This window comes from Carcharodon carcharias, chromosome 25 (assembly GCF_017639515.1).
Source record: "Carcharodon carcharias isolate sCarCar2 chromosome 25, sCarCar2.pri, whole genome shotgun sequence".
In the NCBI taxonomy this organism is placed as follows: Eukaryota; Metazoa; Chordata; class Chondrichthyes; order Lamniformes; family Lamnidae; genus Carcharodon; species Carcharodon carcharias.
The window spans coordinates 2,528,772-2,547,357 of NC_054491.1; the positions used below are offsets into that span (position 1 = coordinate 2,528,772).

Genomic DNA, 18,586 nt, shown 5'->3' on the forward strand with positions numbered 1-18,586 from the left:
TGAGAATGAGCTACTTACAAAAATAAATCATGAACTGGTCATTGTTGCCTAACTCACCGGTAAGTTATTTTTGCCACATCACACGTCTGTGTCTATAATTCACATCCATCCCCAAGTACAAATAAAGCATATTTTTCTTTTAAATATAAAAATGTATGACAAAGAAACTAAAGGGCACTGAAGGAATGTTCTCGCCACTGCCGTTCTTTCATCATTTTCAATTTTACCTGCCACATGTTTAATCCTCTGGGCTACCTCTTCATCAGTTGGTGTAGTAACGGGACTGACTGTTTCATCGAGGTGTTGGCTTCGCATGTGCATGTGAGGTCGCTTTCTCCTTCGAATTGTGGATGATTTGTTGGGCTTTTCTTTTGGAGATTGCCTGTGCAGTTCAGCAGCATATTGTTTCTCTATTTTTGCAAGCTCAATATCTATGGATGTCAAAATGGGAATATTTCAAGTTGTAGTCAGCCAATCAAAACCGTGTCTTATCTGATTAAATATCGGACCTGAGGTTCTGCAAAGTGGCAATCAGCATCCGATTGCAACTCCGCTCCTTTCAAACTTTTCAATCTTTTTGAATCCGATTCGCCCGATGTTTCAACACAGGCAAGAACTGTGCAGGGCAGCATGCTCCAGAAGCCTTCAGCTGAGTGGTGCTGTCATAAAGCAGGTAAGTTTAAAGGTCCAGCCAGGTTTAAAGATCTTTGACAAGCCAGGGAGAAGATAAGCGGATAAATAAAGCATGTAGGATTTGTTTGGGGGGCGGGGGGGGGGGGTGACTATTGATTTAGGTCAGGCCTTGGCAGGGTGGGGGGAGGGGTGCTGGTTGTGTTCAGGGTCTTGTGGCGGGTGGGGGGGGCAGGGGGGCATGGTCTTGTCAGGCCTTGAAGGGGTGGGAAAGGGTTGGTTGGTCAGATTGGGTCGTGTTGGGCCTTGGCGGGGTTTTGGGGGTGAGAGTCACGTCTGGCAGATCGGGATGGGGGGGCAGGCGGAAGACAGGGGTTGGGGGGAGTGAGCGGTGAGGGTGAGACTTGGGTCTGGCAGGTCTGGCAATGGGGTGGTGGTGAGAGATGGGCTTTGGGTGGGGAGGGTGAGACACCATGGGGGGGGCGGGGGGGTTGCAGTGAAAGCGTCCTGTGGGGTGGGGGTAGTCAGGGGGTGGGGAGTCCCATGGGGAGGTGGGTGTGAGTCTGCGCAGTAATTACCCAGGTTAGAAGTGGTTTTAATTCTTCTAACTTTTTCTGGGTAACTATTGATGTAACACAGTCATAACCATCCAAAGTTTGCGATTTAAATTGCATTTTCAGATGGTCCCAGTGCAGGACAATCACCCATGAGAAGTTTGCGCTTCCCAGGCAATTGCCATGCAAACCTTGCCTGGGAACTTCTGGGGCTCAGGCTCCCCAGTGCCTCTTTGGGGTACCCCCAGATTCGACACCCTATCACTCTTAAGTTACGACCAGTTATGTTATGCAGAATTGAACCCATCTATTCACTATCTCCTGATTAACTCATCACCTGCCAATACACCCATTTTGTGTAGAAGTTCAAATATTAAGTTACAGTACATTAGATCAGAGGATGTCTTGCGTCAAAGTGGGTAGTGTTCCTGCCTCTGAGTCAGTAGCTCCAGGTGCAAGTCCCACTCCAGAACTTGATAGCCAAGGAAGGTCCTATGGCAAATGTTACCCAAACAGGCTGAGTATCAACCTTCAAATCCTTCCAACACATGCCAATGCAGGCAATAAGAGTGGGAGAATTTCCTGGTCAGAACACTGGAGCCTTTACTATCACTGTTCATAGATCCAGACTACAACGCACACGTAAAAGTGCATGCTCCCATAGCAACTCGGACTTCCTGGTCTGATTCTTACTGACTGCCATCTCAATACACCTTGACCTGGCCTATTGTGATCTCAGGAATTATCATGGTAAATTTAGTAAACAATTAGCATTTAACATAGTACTGCTCAAAAGAGTGTTAAAATTATTATTACAACCAGTGGGTCACACAATGTGTTTTGCAATCTCCAATTGTTCGAAGAAAAATAGATGCAGGCTGAAATTGTTCACACCTGCTCAGGATAAAGTTCTTTACCCAGAAACAAGGCCTGTTCCTAAGTCTATGCTGATCTTAATCTTGGCAGCTATAGCCTTAGCATTTTGCACTGAGGTTGAAACGTACTGAAGTTCCGACTCCTGGATCAATATCCAGTGACCAGGAAAGGGTATTGACTAAGCACAGGATCAAATTTTGGTTGTGATGGCCCATGGGTAAAATAATTTACCATCTCTCATTGTTGGGCTCATTGGCATGAAGAAATATGAATGACTGTAATGTTATTGGCAATTATTTTTAAAATGGAATTGTAATGCGGTCCGTGTCTATGTGTTTGACTGTGTGTGTCTTAATTGGATTAAAGCCAGTTAGTCCGGGTGCTTTGATTTATAGTGGCTTGAAATGTTAATTGGGTAAACAGTAAGGAAGTTAAAAGGTAAAGTATGCATTTGCATTTGTTGAATAAAGCATTCAAGAGTGGGAGTAAAATCTTGCACTTAGCTGGGAGGTGCCAAGCAGCGTGTTTATATAACTAATAAAATTAGTGGGATGAAAATGTTATTGTTAGGAGATGTAACATTAAAAGTCTACTGATACCATGGAAAATAACATTCAAAGGAAAAGCTAGGTATAAACAGAAAGGAGTTTGTGTGTGTAGGTCAGGGGCATTTAAGATCTAACCAGCCTGTAAGCCTATGACTGTGTCTGCAAAGGAAGCAAATTGCAAGGAACCTCATTTTGAATTTGTAAGGTCAAATGTGCTTTGCTTGGTGTCTGTTTAAAGTCTATGGGTTACTGTTGCCTTGGTGGAGATTTACCAGGGAGTGATTAATTTGGGGATTTGTTTAAAAATTATGCTAGTAATTTGTAGATATGTGTATTGTTTAATTTGTTAAATTAATAAATGTTTAATTTAGTTTTATATTAAAAAACCTCTTGAGGTTCGGTGGTTTTATTCCTGAATTCAGAGCTGCATCTCAAACATACCAACTGAATATATAGGTTATGACAGTTGTTCAAGTTTCCCTCTGGGATTTAAACAACTTAGCCTTTACCAACTGCTGTGTCATAACGCTCATACATGAAAAACAGTCACTTAGATGAGATGCCACATGTCTGTCAAAACCCATGATATTATACTTTAGCAATAAAAGAGGGGAGAAAATTAAATGGTTTCTCACCTAAATGTCTAAAATAGTCATCTAAACCACTCCAAAAATTCTTCTCAATGAATGATTTCACCAAACCCCATGGCTGTTTCCTATACTTCAGTTCTGTTGATATCCTGGGCATAAGAAGTTAAATTAATTGATTAAAGAGTACTTTCACAGTTCAGTTACCTTACAAAACTTTACTTCATTTACACATACAATCTCTAACACCATCTCAAACATATAATGAAAATTTACTTACCTGCTAAATTTACCAAAGATCAGTATGCTTGAATGGGATCTTACCCTCAGTGGGGTAAATAACTACTGGTGGTGCAGCCTTTTTCCTGGGCAATGAGATGCACAATTTTGGAGGCATTTTGGAGGCATTTTGGAGCCACAAAATCACCCTGAATACAAAATGACTGAGGTTCATCCAGTTCGAACACGCCAACATTTTTCCCTAACCTACTTAGGGAACAGGGGAGATGGTGATGTAGTGGTAATGTTGCTGGACATCCAGAGACCTAGGCTACTGTTCTGGGGACATGGGTTCAAATCCCACCTTGGTAGCTGGTGGAATTTAAATTTAATTAAACTGGAATTTAAAGCTAGTCTCAGTAACCGTGACTATGAAACATCGATTCTGGTAATCTGCCATCCTTACCTGGATGTGACTCCAGACCCATAGCAATGTGGCTGACTCTTAACTGCCCTCTGAAATGACCTTACCAAGGTCAGTTTCAAGGTAATTAGGGATGAGCAACAAATGCTGGTCTTGCCAGCGCCGCCCACACCCCATGAAAGAATAAAGAAAAAAAAACTTTGCACTCATCATCAAACAGCAAGGCACAACATTCACCTTGCAGTTGGACAAACAAATGCATCACTGTCACCATGTAAATTGTTCCTCCGTCAGGTTTGTTTTGAAAACCAAATTCAATTTAGGGTGGCTGAAGCATTGCCATGCATTGCTTGTTATTTAACATGTGCTTTAATGCAGGAGTGCAATAACATAGAACCAGTGGTCCACCTATGAATCGCATGGAGTTTCGGTTACCAGTCTAATCTCAAGTCCTACAGTCACTGGTGAGCAGATAAAATTCATATTTTATATGTTCAATTGAACAGACAGGGTGTTGTTCCCTTGTAAATACATTTTGCTTGTAAAATTTATTCAAAGTAGATGAGGTTCAATCTGGAATAATCTGACACAATGGCTTGCTTTGTTCTGCAAGTCACCATCAAGGTGAAAGAAATTTGTAGTCACATGATGAACAGACTAAAATTTTATTGGATAGACACTGTTGATACTCCAAGAAGCAATCACTTGGAACTGCATCCATTCGATAAACCTTTAAATGAATGCTTGGCAACTTTAGTTGATTTTTTTTCCCCTTCTCAACCATCAAAGGTATTAGGGGCAAAACTCAGGGAGTGTATGTCCAGAGCTTTCTAATGCCATCATAAGGAACATAGGTCCAGGAGTCAACCATTCAGCCCCTCAAGCCTGTTCAATTAGATCATTATCAAATTAAAAATACTTCCACACACAAAGACTGGTAGAAGTTTGAAACTCCCTTCTGCAAACAGCAATTGATGCAAGATCAATTCTTAGGGCATGAAGGGGTTTGGAGAAAAGGCGGGTTTGTGGTGTTAGGTTGCAGATAAGCCATAATTTCACTGAAAGACAGAACAGGCTCAAGGGCATAAGTAACCTACTCCTGTTCCTACTTCCAAAGGCTGATCAGTTTTTTTAACTCCATCCATCCGTCTTGGTTCCGTAACCCTTAATCCTCTTGCCTAACAAAAATCGATCAATCTCTTTTTGAATTTCTCAAACATCAACAGCAATTTTGAAGAGAGTGTCCCATATTTCCATTAACCTTTGTATGAAAAAGTAGCAGTACAAGTGGTGAAATTCTCCATTGGGGAGAAGACAAAGAATACCATACAAGGTTGTTAAGTGATATTGCATTTTTAAGCGTTATTAAGAATACAAGTAAAGGCTTTGTAATGTTTATTATTTTCTGTATGCAAGGAGGATTACATTCTAGGAAGTTGTGCAATCATCTGGGTTGACTTTGCTATTGGTTATTAGTAATTATTATTAAACCCTTTTGGTAGGTTATGATGTAAGAGTGTTTCTTCTATTGCTTTCCAAAATCTAGGAGACCAGCAGAGGGTTCATGATATTTCCAGTAAGATAAATAGGGGGGCAAGAGTTTCTGCTTGAACCCTGGGCTTGCTATGTTATAAAGGTGTATGAAGGTGCATGTTGGTTCTTAGAGAGAAATGGCTCATCCACGGGGTTGGTCTTTGACACTGAACATGAGATCATGTCAAATCATCAAAGCAACAACCTAAAAACATAACACTGCAGTGGTGAAGATCTATTCCAGCTCTATTCAGATTCCACTGATCTAAAATTATCTCCTTCATGTTAATTGATGCTCGAGAAGAAATGCAAAATGATGAAGAACCGCAGACGTTTTTGTGACACTTGCTACAATTAGAAGTCACCACTGGGTGAAAATCAATATGTTTCTGCACAAAAACAACTAAATCAGGAGTAACAGCTTCCATACCTCAGCCTGCTTTTGTTTTTTGCCACCCGTGTAAGGCTATATCTGTTGATTGTGTAGAAGTAATCATGATATGGAACGTCATGTGTAATCACCTCTGCATCGATCACATAACACTCACTCTCCTGGCTGGCTTTGTACAAAGTCTGTGAATGAAAAAAAACTTCAATATGCACAAATCTCATTAATTATATTGGAAGAATACTCTGGGGATACACTTAACAAATGATAATTGCTTACTTCAAGAGCAGTCATCCCCAGTTGATATTAAGCAATATTATTCCAACCTAATGAGTTATTCACAGAGATAAAAACAAAAAAACTGCGGATGCTGGAAATCCAAAACAAAAACAAAAACAGAATTACCTGGAAAAACTCAGCAGGGCTGGCAGCATCGGCGGAGAAGAAAAGAGTTGACGTTTCGAGTCCTCATGACCCTTCGACAGAACTTGAGTTCGAGTCCAAGAAAGAGTTGAAATATAAGCTGGTTTAAGGTGTGTGTGTGGGGGGCGGAGAGAGAGAGAGAGAAGTGGAGTGGGGGTGTGGTTGTAGGGACAAACAAGCAGTGATAGAAGCAGATCATCAAAAGATGTCAACAACAATAGAACAAAAGAACACATCGGTGTTAAAGTTAAAGTTGGTGATATTATCTAAACGAATGTGCTAATTAAGAATGGATGGCAGGGCACTCAAGGTATAGCTCTAGTGGGGGTGGGGAGAGCATAAAAGATTTAAAAAAAAAAATTTTTTTAAATAATGGAAATAGGTGGGAAAAGGAAAATCTATATAATTTATTGGAAAAAAAAGGAAGGGGGAAACAGAAAGGGGGTGGGGATGGGGGAGGGAGCTCATGACCTAAAGTTGTTGAATTCAATATTCAGTCCGGAAGGCTGTTAAGTGCCTAGTCGGAAGATGAGGTGTTGTTCCTCCAGTTTGCGTTGGGCTTCACTGGAACAATGCAGCAAGCCAAGGACATACATGTGGGCAAGAGAGCAGGGTGGAGTGTTAAAATGGCAAGCGACAGGGAGGTTTGGGTCATTCTTGCATACAGACCGCAGGTGTTCTGCAAAGCGGTCGCCCAGTTTATGTTTGGTCTCTCCAATGTAGAGGAGACCACATTGGGAGCAATGAATGCATTCAAGTGAAGCAGCATTTCACTTGCATTTCCCCCAACTTAGTCTACTGCATTCGTTGCTCCCAATGTGGTCTCCTCTACATTGGAGAGACCAAACGTAAACTGGGCGACTGCTTTGCAGAACACCTGCGGTCTGTCCGCAAGAATGACCCAAACCTCCCTGTCGCTTGCCATTTTAATACTCCACCCTGCTCTCTTGCCCACATGTCTGTCCTTGGCTTGCTGCATTGTTCCAGTGAAGCCCAACGCAAACTGGAGGAACAACACCTCATCTTCCGACTAGGCACTTTACAGCCTTCCAGACTGAATATTGAATTCAACAACTTTAGGTCGTGAGCTCCCTCCCCCATCCCCACCCCCTTTCTGTTTCCCCCTTCCCTTTTTTTCCAATAACTTATATAGATTTTCATTTTCCCAGCTTTTTCCATTATTTTTAAAAAATTTTTTTTAGATCTTTTATGCTCTCCCCACCCCCACTAGAGCTATACCTTGAGTGCCGTGCCATCCGTTCTTAATTAGCACATTCGTTTAGATAATATCACCAACTTTAACTTTAACACCTATGTGTTCTTTTGTTCTATTGTTGTTGACATCTTTTGATGATCTGCTTCTATCACTGCTTGTTTGTCCCTACAACCACACCCCCACTCCACTTCCCTCTCTCTCTCTCTCTCCGCCCCCCACACACACCTTAAACCAGCTTATATTTCAACTCTTTCTTGGACTCGAACTCAAGTTCTGTCGAAAGGTCATGAGGACTCGAAACGTCAACTCTTTTCTTCTCCGCCGATGCTGCCAGACCTGCTGAGTTTTTCCAGGTAATTCTGTTTTTGTTTTTGTAATGAGTTATTCAGTTTGGTGATGGTTGAAATTACTGGCTCTGAAGTAGCTGATAACAGCTAGGAAGTTGTTGTCTTACAGTGCTATAAAATGCTAATTTTAACAACTTGCTTGTCAACAGCAGTCTTTTTGAGCATTTTGGTTGGATAAAGTAGGCTGCAGTATACCATAACTAACTGTGTTCTCACAAAATTGGTGCTGGCAGTTGTTAGGAGTATAAATACCTGGAAAAACTGCACTGAGATAACAGGATTTGCTTGCTCCAACAACACTGGCTCAGGAATCAAAGATTAACTCTGCAAGGCTGTATTTAATGTTAACTTTGATGGGTAAGTCTCACCTGGGTCTCGGTGACTGTGGCAGTTTTTGGCGCAAGTGGGTTTGAGAGAGCAATAGTGTACAATATTACGCGGGTCTGATTGCCATTAACTTCTTTCTTCCAAGGATGACGAACCATGTCTAGAAGGAAAAAAAGATAAGTATTACTGGCCGTTCTTCATTGTTCCAGAGCCTTCATCTGGAATGCAGGATTTGTAGAAGTAGGTTTCATCATAGCTAACATGAGTGTTCAGTTTCATCATACACATAGGCCTGAACTTTTAACTTGGCAGGCGGGCACGATCAGTGGGCCTGGGATCGGCCTGGAAATGGATCGCTGACCACGATTTCACGCACGCTGGCCAATTAACAGCCAGCCGGCGTGACACGCTCGCTGAAAAGCTCAGCACTGTTGGGGTGGGGGCGGGAGGAGTGTGGGGGATGACATCAATGCAGGCATGGGTGAGCACTGAGACAAAGCTCCCTGAAGGCAGAGAGCTGCCTCAGGGAGCTGCAGACCCAAAAATGGTCCAATGACGTTTTAAAAAGCAGAAAAAAATGTCTGAGGATCACAGTCAGGCACCTGAAAATATACATGATAAAATTGCTGCCCACAGATTTTTATTTTTATTTTATTTCAAAATGGAAACCTCATCCCGCCCATGGATGAGGTTTCATGAAAAATGTAAAGGCCAAGTAACTGATTCACCCAACCACCAACTGTAAGATTGAATGGACGACATAAAACAGCAGGCAAGTGCGGTGTTAATGGGCTTAACTGCCATCTTAATTGTCGGTGGGGGCATTTCCGACTTTTGTATGCGCCCGCCAAGCTAAATATTGCGCAAGTGTGCAATGACATCGGGATTCTCGCCCAATGTTATCTCGTGCAATTTCATGCCCGATTGGGTTGGGTGCGTGCCTGCCCGATCAAGGAAAAATTCAGTCCATTGAATTTGAGAGTGTTTTTTAAACATCTCTGTCAATGAGATCATGGAAGCAGGTTGAAGGTAAAAAAAAAACTGTTATAGCAGTGTTAGATTAAGCAAAACAATTTTTTCTCTATTGAAATGTTTGTGAATGCATTATCAATCATGTTAAATATCATATAATCTAATTGCAATTCCTGTCCACAAATTCTCACTACTTGTCACACTTGTGTCAATTTTTCACTTTATAAATTCCAGCCTTGACACTTACATTGGAAACTTCCTACATGAATTTATCACACTGAGGGGCACTGTTTGGTTCGGGTTTGCCTCCAGCTCCTCAGCTTATATTGCATAAAGGGCCTCATGTTGCAACTAGCTCTACTTTTATGCTTCACAAAATGCTATAAATTTTGCATAGACAATGTCAAAAGGAAATTGGATGGGTGGCCACTTGAAGGAAATACACTTGCAGGGCTACAGCGATAGAGCAGGAAACTGGACTGACTGGATTGTCTGATAGAGAGCTGGCATGGACTCGATGGGCTAAATGGCCTCTATGTGTCATAAGGCTATGCCACTTTATTTTTTGAAAATAGATTTTTCAACTTTCAACTGACTGGAAATTTGGAAATTTTGCAATTTAAACTGAGACAGAGCCAATTGCTTAGAAATGCAAAGCCACATTCCCAAGTGAAGATGAGAAACAAACAAATCACTCTCAGAGTAGTGTGAAGAAAGAGACATTTCCTATAATCCAGTCACCCATCGAAACTTGGAACTGTCTTGGGAAGAGATATTAAAAATTAAATGTACTTAATATTGAAACAATGGTTGCCACAAACAGACACACCCAAAACCTCTTGGAAATACACAATGGGTGAAGTATTTAAGGCAAGGCTGCCCAACAACTTGAGAACGATTGCAAGTGACACAGGTGGTGTCATGAAAGTCTTCAGCAAAGGAAACAGAATGAAGGCTGCTCTCTCTCCTTCCTGACTTTTAGAATAAGTGTGTCACCCAATTGGAGAAGCCAACTCTACCAGAAACCTACCATGAAACCAAGATCTTGCAATAATTACAACATCTTCCACAGCTGATCACATCCAAGAAACCAGCTAATTTAAATCAGCCACAGCATTTAAAATCTACGTCTCAAGGACAAAGGACACTTAACCAAATATTCTTTTACCTTCTTTTTATTGGACTCTTATTTTTGATACCTTTGTGTGTGTGTGCACGCTCAAATGACTGCATGAGGACCAAATGCTTGATGTCACGTTATGATTATTTTTCTCTGATTTAGTGGGTATAAGTTTGTTCTCTTTTTGACTCAAGAAAACCTGGTTTGATTGGCTTCTTATTGCTCACAGTTTAAGTAGTTAAATAAATTTTGATTTGGAAAAGGCATATCTTCATGAGGAAGAAACTTAAACCTTTGTTGTGACCAACCAAGGGGATTGAATAGAGGGGAGCCATTTCACCCCTTCTCACCTGGTCACAGAGGTGAGGCGAGAGTGACTGCCCTTGACGTTAAGGCTGCATTTAACTGAGTGTGGCACCAAGCAAAACTGGAGTTAATGGGAATCAGGGGCAAAGCTCTCAGCTGGTTGGAGTCATACTTGGCACAAAGGAAGATGGTTGCGGCTGTTGGGAGGTCAGTCATCTCAGCTCTAGGATATCACTGCAGGAGTTCCACAGGATCGTGTCCTCGGCCCAACCATTTTCATCTGCTCCATCAATGACCTTCCTTCCATCATAAGGAGAGGAGTGGGGATATTCGCTGATGATTGCACAATGTTCAGCACCATTCGCAGCTCCTCAGATATTGAAGCAGTCCATGTGCAAATGCATCAACACGTGGACAATATCCAGGATTGGGCTGACAAGTGGCAAGTGACATTCGTGCCACACAAGGGCCAGGCAATGACCATCTCCAATAAAAGAAAATCTAACCATCGCCTCTTGACGTTCAATGGTATTTCTATCACTGAATCCCCCGCTATCAACATCCTGAGGGCTACCATTGACCAGAAACTGAACTGGACTAGCAATATAAATACTGCGACTACAAGAGGAGGTCAGAGGTTAAGAATTCTGCGATTAGTAACACACCTCCTGACTCCCCAAAGCCTGTCCACCATCTACAAGACACAAGACAGGAGTGCAATGGAATACTCCCCACTTGCCTGGAGTGCAGCTCCCACAACACTCAAGAAGCTTAACACCATCCAGGACAAAGCAGCCCACTTGATTGGCACCACATCCACAAACATTCACTCCCTCCACCACCAACGCACAGTAGCGGCAATGTGTACCATCTACAAGATGCACTCCAGGAATTAACCAAGGTTCCTTGGAAAGCACCTTCCAAACCCACAACCACAACCATCTAGTAGGACAAAGGCAGCAGATAGATGGGAACACCACCACCTGGATGTCCCTCTCCAAGTCAGTCACCATCCTGACTTGGAAACATATCGCCATTCTTTCACTGTCGCTGGGTCAAAATCCTGGAACTCCTTTCCCAACAGCACTGTGGGTGTACCTGCACCACATAGACTGCAGCAGTTCAAGAAGGCAGCTCACCACCACTTACTCACGGGCAACTAGGGATGGGCAATAAATGCTGGCCCAGCTAGCGAAGCCCACATCCGATGAATGAATAAAAGAAAAAGTATATGCCATAATAACTCTATGATATAACTATAAATTATCTAAAATAGAAGCACCATATAGAAATAAGAATGATTATAAGATGATTATAAAGTAAGAACTGAAGTAAGCTTGCAAGCTGTGGTCCATTGTTACCTGCCCTCTCAACCTACTTCACCTGAAAAGTGCCCTTGGTTTGAATCACCTTGTACAATGTCAAGGACAACTGACTAGTTTGTGTAAAAAAAGTGTATCACTATTCAAATTAAAATAAATATTTTAATCTTTGGGAAAAGAACTGTGTGCTATTTTTGTCACATCTAAAATGATATGACAATACGTTTTGATACAGTTATTGTCTCATCTGCTTGTAAACTACATAAGTTTTAATATATTTTTGTGATGTTCATGCCCTTTAAGAACTCTGTGTATAGATATGTTCCAGTAATGACTGATCATGTATTGTGAGGGGAATTGAATATAAAAGTAGGGAGGTTATGCTTCAGTTGTACAGGGCAATGGTGAGACCACATCTGGAGTACTGTGCACAGTATTGGCCTCCTTATTTAAGGAAGGATGTAAATGTGTCAGAAACAGTTCAGAGAAGGTTTACCAGACTAATACCAGGAATGGGCAGGTTGTCTTATGAGGAAAGGTTGGACAGGTTAGGCTCCACTGGAATTTAGAAGCAGAAGCGACCAGATTGAAACTTTTGAGGCCCTGAGGGATCTTGACAGGATGGATGTAGAGAGGGGGTTTCCTCCTATGGGAGAATCTAAAACTAGGGCCACTGTTTAAAAGTAAGGGTCATTCATTTAGGATAAAGATGAGGAGAATTTTTTTCTCTCAGAGAGTCGTGAGTCTTTGGAACTCTTTTTCTCAAAAGGCAGTAGAAAAAGAGACTTTGAAAATTTTTAAGGCAGAGCTAGATAGATTCTTGGTAAGCAAGGAAATGAAATGTTATCAGGGGTAGGTGGGAATGTGGAGTTGAGGTTACAATCAGATCAGCCATGATCTTGTTGAATGGCAGAGCAGATTTGAGGGGCCGAGTAGCTTTCTCCTGCTCCCAATTCGTACATTCAAATTGTCGTATTTGTGCCATCACTAAAACCACCTATTTCTACCTCCCAAATTCACGCCCATCTCAGCTCATCTGCTGCTGAAACCCTCATCCATGCCTTGTTACCTCTAGATTCAATTATTCCAATGCATTCCTGGCAAGTCTCCCACATTCTACCCTCTGTAAACTTGAGGTCATCAAAAAGTCTGCCACCTATGTCCTCACTTACAGCAAGTCCCACTCCCTTTTTAAGCTTGAGGTCACTGACTTACATTGGTTCCCAGTCAAGCAATGCCTTGAGTTTAAAATTCTCATCCTTGTTTTCAAATCCCTTCATGGCCTTGCTCCTCTCTATCTCTGCAATCACCTTCAGCCCCACAACCCTCTGAGACACCTGTGCTCCTCTTGCGCATTCCCAACTATAACTGATCCACCTCTGGTGGCTGTGCCTTCAGTTGCTTTGGCTCCAAGCTCTGGAATTTTTCCTTACACCTCCTTGCCTCTTTACCTTGCTTTCCCTCCTTTAAGACGCTCTTTAAATCCTACCTATTCAACCAAGCTATTGGTCATCTGACCTAATATCTCCTTCTGTAGAGTGGTGTCATACTTTGTTTATAATATTCCTCTGAACTGTCTTGGGACATTTCATTAATTAACAGTGCTATATAAATATAAGTTGTTGTTATTGGTTTGGGATGGTAACTTACTTTGGGACAGTAACTTGAATCTTTTCACCTTTAATTATATTTAGAATTTAAATAGTTTCAGCGTATACGTTTCATCTTCATTCTGAATAGGAATATTAAGGCTTGAGTAAAATAAAACATTTTTTCAGTTCTTCTGAGACAGAAGAACACCATTGTCCTGGAAACACTGAGCTCTCCACAGCTTTATTTACACAAGGTGTTATGAATTTACCAGTGAACCTCCGCTGCTCAAAGAAATCTCGTAGAAACTGGGAGTCAGTGAAGAGTAGATCATACAGCTTGTCCACATTGACATGAAAAACCTCATTAATGTATTGTCGGCCATTAAGATCTTCATAGAATGCTTGCACTTCTCCTGGTGCGAGGCAGGAAGAGATGTGAAAATAAAATTAGACATAAATTCATCCAACACTGCAAAAACAAAGCCAATACACAACTGGCAGAAGATGATAGTACCCACTTTGTAAGATGATGCAGATCATCATCTAATTTCCCTTCATTTAGTTTTGTATCTTGATTTACAGCCACCCATGCATAGTTATAATAGCTCACCAACTAAATAGTCAAATTGTGGACATGCTTCAGACAGCTTCAGACAATATGGTCTCCTGTTCTTATAATTCAGTCTAATCCCTTCCAGATGCATGCTTGCTTGCAATATTTCTTGCAGGGTCCTTCATCAATCAAGTTAACAAAAACTGCTCCTTATAGTTATTTAAGAAATGATTGGGTTATTTTCCAAATAGAAGCAATAATAAAGGTGACATACATGGGATGGGAGAATTCCAAATATATAACATTGGTATATACTCATGATTATCTTCTTTGAGAGAGATGAGGAAGTGACCACACTTCATTACTAGCAGTTGATTGTAGCTATCAGTAAACACCTGTGTTTTATCAGCTATTATTACAGGAGATACCTTCCTCTCTGGGTTGCATCTAATCCTGTAGCCCAAGTAAAAGAACAGTCTGTTTTAAATTTCATGCTAATAACCACCATTCTAACTTATCACTTTTGCTCTATGAACATTTGTGAAAGTCTTCTCCAACATGATAATTTGAAGTAATATTTTTTTTAATCACTGACATCTTGCTCCAGTTGCTTGCCAGTTAATGATCCACATCATGTGTCAACTTTGGGGCTGAATTTAAATCAAGTAGAATGGGCCATGCGCTACAAAATCAGATTTAAAATAAAAATAATATTGCACTGGTGATATTGCATCCCAATTTCTTCCCACTTATACCTCTATACCTGCATCTCACATAGGACTGTGGGAAATTTTAGAAATGAAAGCAGCATTACAAATGCAATAACTTAATCCATTAACAGCTTTTGTTACATGCAGAAAAAAGTCCATTTTATTTGGAAAAAATTAAAGGAAATTTCAACCCCTTTTAAAATTGGAAAATGTGTAGTCTCCTCCCCAAAGCAATCCTTTACTTTGCTTATTATTTCATACTTGTAAAATCATTGCATGTTTCTACAAGGATAAAAAAGAAAAGCCGCCTCAATAAAAACATACTTTGCTTTGCCAAAAATGAGAATCCATTGGTGCAGACTACACTCGATAAGGTTTGGGTTCAAAACACTTGAAGGGAAAGAAATTGCTAAGCAGTTAATTAGTAGGCACAGTGGGAGAATGCAGAAGAGGAAGTAAAAATGTTGTCTGTGGAAACTTGCTGTAAGTGAATGATTCTAGATTATGATTATGCTACGTATGCTTAACTCAAGGAATGAGGGGATTAAGTAATCAAGGTAAGGAAAGTCCTGCCATATTTTATAAAATGCTGTACAGTGATTCCATAAGCTACAGAATTCTGAGGTTTCTGTTTTGAGCATGATGAACAAGATACAAGACTAACCTAATTTGGGAAAGCAATTTTATAATGGCAGCCTATGAGACAGCACAAATTTTCCAATATCTTGAGAAAGGTTTGGGTTTATAACTATACTATACTATATGATCATTTATTTTAAATTGGGTTGAATTCCCTTTACGGGTAAGGAACCGGTGTTCTTTTTTATTATTCACAAGACACAAAAAGATTTATTAAGTACTCTTAAAAATCTAGAAAAAATGTATCTTTAAACTCAATGGTTCCATACCTGTTTTCAGTTTTTTAAAATCAGCTGTAGTTAGTCCCACTGAAATGAATGCAGACAGGAAAAATGAAAGTGAAAATAGGACAAAATTTTCTAATGTGTGCTGTGCTCAGACTAGTTATCATCATAGCTGTCAAACGTATTTTGCAAAAATAATTCTGATTCCATTTTTAAAGAGTGGTCGAGCAAGTATTAAAATTCTGTTTGTGTATACGTTTGAGGCAATTAAAATATACTGAAAATAAACTAAGCTGCTTCTAAATATATAGAAAATTAAAAGAAATAAAATCACATTTTTGAAAATGCACATTATGCTCTATTTTACATGCAGACTCTATTTTTTTTTAAGAAGAAACCTGGCTGCTCTTTCCTCTCCCTAGCTGAGATGGCTTGACCCTCATGCAGTTTTAAAAGCAGATCAAGCTGGATAAAATTATGTAAAACATGCCTTGGCTAATTTAAAATAATCCCCACAAAGTTCACAGTTTCAGCATGATGGTCGATCAATATCACATGATCAATATCGCCTGATCAATTTCATAGGCGTGGTAATTTCTAACAAATAACATCTCTGTCTAATCATGGTTCCCTTCCCACCCCCTCAACCCAATCTAGTTTTCAGACCTGAAGGGGCAGACAACCTCCAAAGACATGTTAAAAGTGACAGCAGGTACAGTCGGTTAATGACTTACCCTCGTCATGCGTTTCAGAGGAGTCACTAAGCTCTGTTGGAATGTCCTCATTATCGTTGAAGTCCAGGGAAGGAGAGTTTACAGGCAAACTGATTTCATTCTTGTCAATGGCCTGAAGGGCTTCAATTTCACCTTCTAGGTGACGGTCATCCTCCTCTGGTGGAATGCCATCAAACTATGACAGTAGAAATAAGAGAAATTCAACTTGCAATGTGAGTTTTGAAGATGTCTTTGAAATCCAACATGTCATTGCCCCGTTTATATTATGATTATGATTCCATTTTCCCCGTATTGTTACAATTGAAGTATTTATAACGTTATCCTGGTTTTAAATCCGTTGAAATTCAGGTTTGTTAATTCTTCCATTCTTGATGCTCACCTGAAATTGATCAATCATTTGAAAAAAAACGGTAAAAAGTAAAATTATTTCTTACATCAGCCAATATGTTCCTTGCAGCAAGAATCTTGTTGCATTAAATTGAGCTTTCTTTACCTTTTATGCCTATTTCAGTGAACTTGAGCCTAGAAATTGGATCCAAAGCAAAGCACAATCTGTATATAAAGCCACTGCACACACCTAATGAGGCTGGCGGCAAGATCATGGCAAATTGGCCCAATAGCCTCATTAATAGAGGAACATCAAGGGTCTAAATTGTATCTGTGGGAAGTGGGAAAGCTATTGGTGGGGTAGTGAGCAGTGGCCCACAGTCTAAGGTACATTAAGTATTTTTTTTAAACTTATCTTTTTGGCATCAGCCTTCAGTGATCTCTTTATGGGCTGCAGGTGCACGTGGGCCAAATAATCCTGTTTGGGTCAAGTTCAACCTTGTTCCAGAAATGCATCTACACATGCTTTCTCCCAGTAGAAACAGTTATGTGGCAATTAGGAACAAGAACCCTAGCTATTTTTTACCTTCCTGTAATCTAGCTCTTTGAGGCCAACTATAACAGTGCTTCTGTTGCCTCAGGTAAAATCAGCTAACTCAACGCAAGCAGGAGTCAAATTGGGACCTTTCTGATATATAAGGCTTAGAAACTTCATTTCTGAGCCATTGGGTTGTTAAACAGCCATTTTTATATTCTGCCTTGCCCTTATTTAATTGTTTTCAGGTCATTCACCAACAGGAAATCACCTATTGCTATTTGACTCTTTGACTGCTAGGTAGTGGTTCAGAGCGGTCCAGTGACTCTCCACATTGTTGTTTACAGAGACGGACTGGCCTCCACATTGCTTACCACAGCAGTGCAGTCAATACCAAAAATTTAATGGAGTGGAACTATACTATTATCTGACTGCTCTATAACACTGTTTGTTGGAAGGTCAAAAGTTAACATTATTTACATTATAGCTGTTGCTTCCAGATCAAGGGCATTATTCAACACAGATCTTTCAGGGCTAAATTGCAAAATTAGAAGTTCTACTGAGATTATGATGATTTACATATAAATTGAAAGGTCTTGTGGTGTGCTAGGTGGTAGCATCCCTGCCTCTAAGCCAGAAGTTCTGGGTCCAGCCCAGCACTTGATGGCCAAAGAAGGTGCGCGCAAAACGTGGGCAAACAGGTTGCACATCAACCAGCAAATCATTCCAACATATGCCAATAGCAAGCAGTAAGAGTGAGAGAGATTCCTGGTCAGCCATGTGATGAAGGAACGATGGAGCCTCCACCATCGCTATCCATGGCTCCAGATTATGACATGCTTGTAAAAATGAATTTTGTCACAGCAACTTGGACTCCGAGTGAACTGTAATACACCACCATCACGTATAAATTCCAAACAATCCCATGCAATGAAGTATTGCAAACTTCTCAGCTTTGATTCAATGCACATCCAGCTGTGTCTGATTCTCAGATTGATTCTGAGTTCTGTGCAAAATATAGGTTCTATATCCAAATCCTTACAGCTAATAAATAACTGCCATTGCCACTGAACAGGAGCAGATATTAAACTGCTGCTATTTAGAATAAGGCCTGATTTCGTGGGAATAGAAAAGATCTCCACCTTAATCAAAATGACGCTGATGCCTTGATTCCGGAAGTCCCGCCCACAAACCCTGCATCCACCATTTTTGCCAGGGTGCGAAAGTAAAAGGGTTGTAGTTTGCACAGGCTTGGTTCATGGAGACAGCTGCGCGTGGAAAAGTGCACCTGCTTTCAGTCAGATTCAATTTTCATCGCCCAGGTTTCTGAAATATGATTTGTGGGCTTTACACTTTTCGGGAGAAGGTCTAAACTTACTGGAGTTCTTTGGAGATTAGGGTATCCTTTTGAGAGATAAGGGACCCTTTTGGAAAGGTCCAGGGGCACCTTTGGGAGAGGCCATGTGATCTTTGGGTGAAA

The 18,586-nt window shown here is 40.7% G+C and overlaps 1 protein-coding gene across 2 annotated transcripts in view; it reads right to left on the reverse strand.

Annotated features, from left to right (window-relative positions):
- gramd1ba (GRAM domain containing 1Ba) overlaps window positions 1–18,586 on the reverse strand; it is a 454,136-nt gene that overhangs the window by 20,672 nt on the left and 414,878 nt on the right. The window contains exons 12-18 of one of the 2 annotated variants that reach the window (XM_041174426.1): window positions 16,245–16,419; window positions 15,556–15,594; window positions 13,654–13,797; window positions 8,114–8,232; window positions 5,802–5,944; window positions 3,244–3,347; window positions 228–431 (exon numbers count right to left, since the gene is read on the reverse strand). In XM_041174426.1, the coding sequence (XP_041030360.1) occupies window positions 228–431; window positions 3,244–3,347; window positions 5,802–5,944; window positions 8,114–8,232; window positions 13,654–13,797; window positions 15,556–15,594; window positions 16,245–16,419 (928 nt within the window). The remainder of the gene's footprint in view (window positions 1–227; window positions 432–3,243; window positions 3,348–5,801; window positions 5,945–8,113; window positions 8,233–13,653; window positions 13,798–15,555; window positions 15,595–16,244; window positions 16,420–18,586) is intronic. The other variant, XM_041174427.1, reaches the window with a different exon arrangement.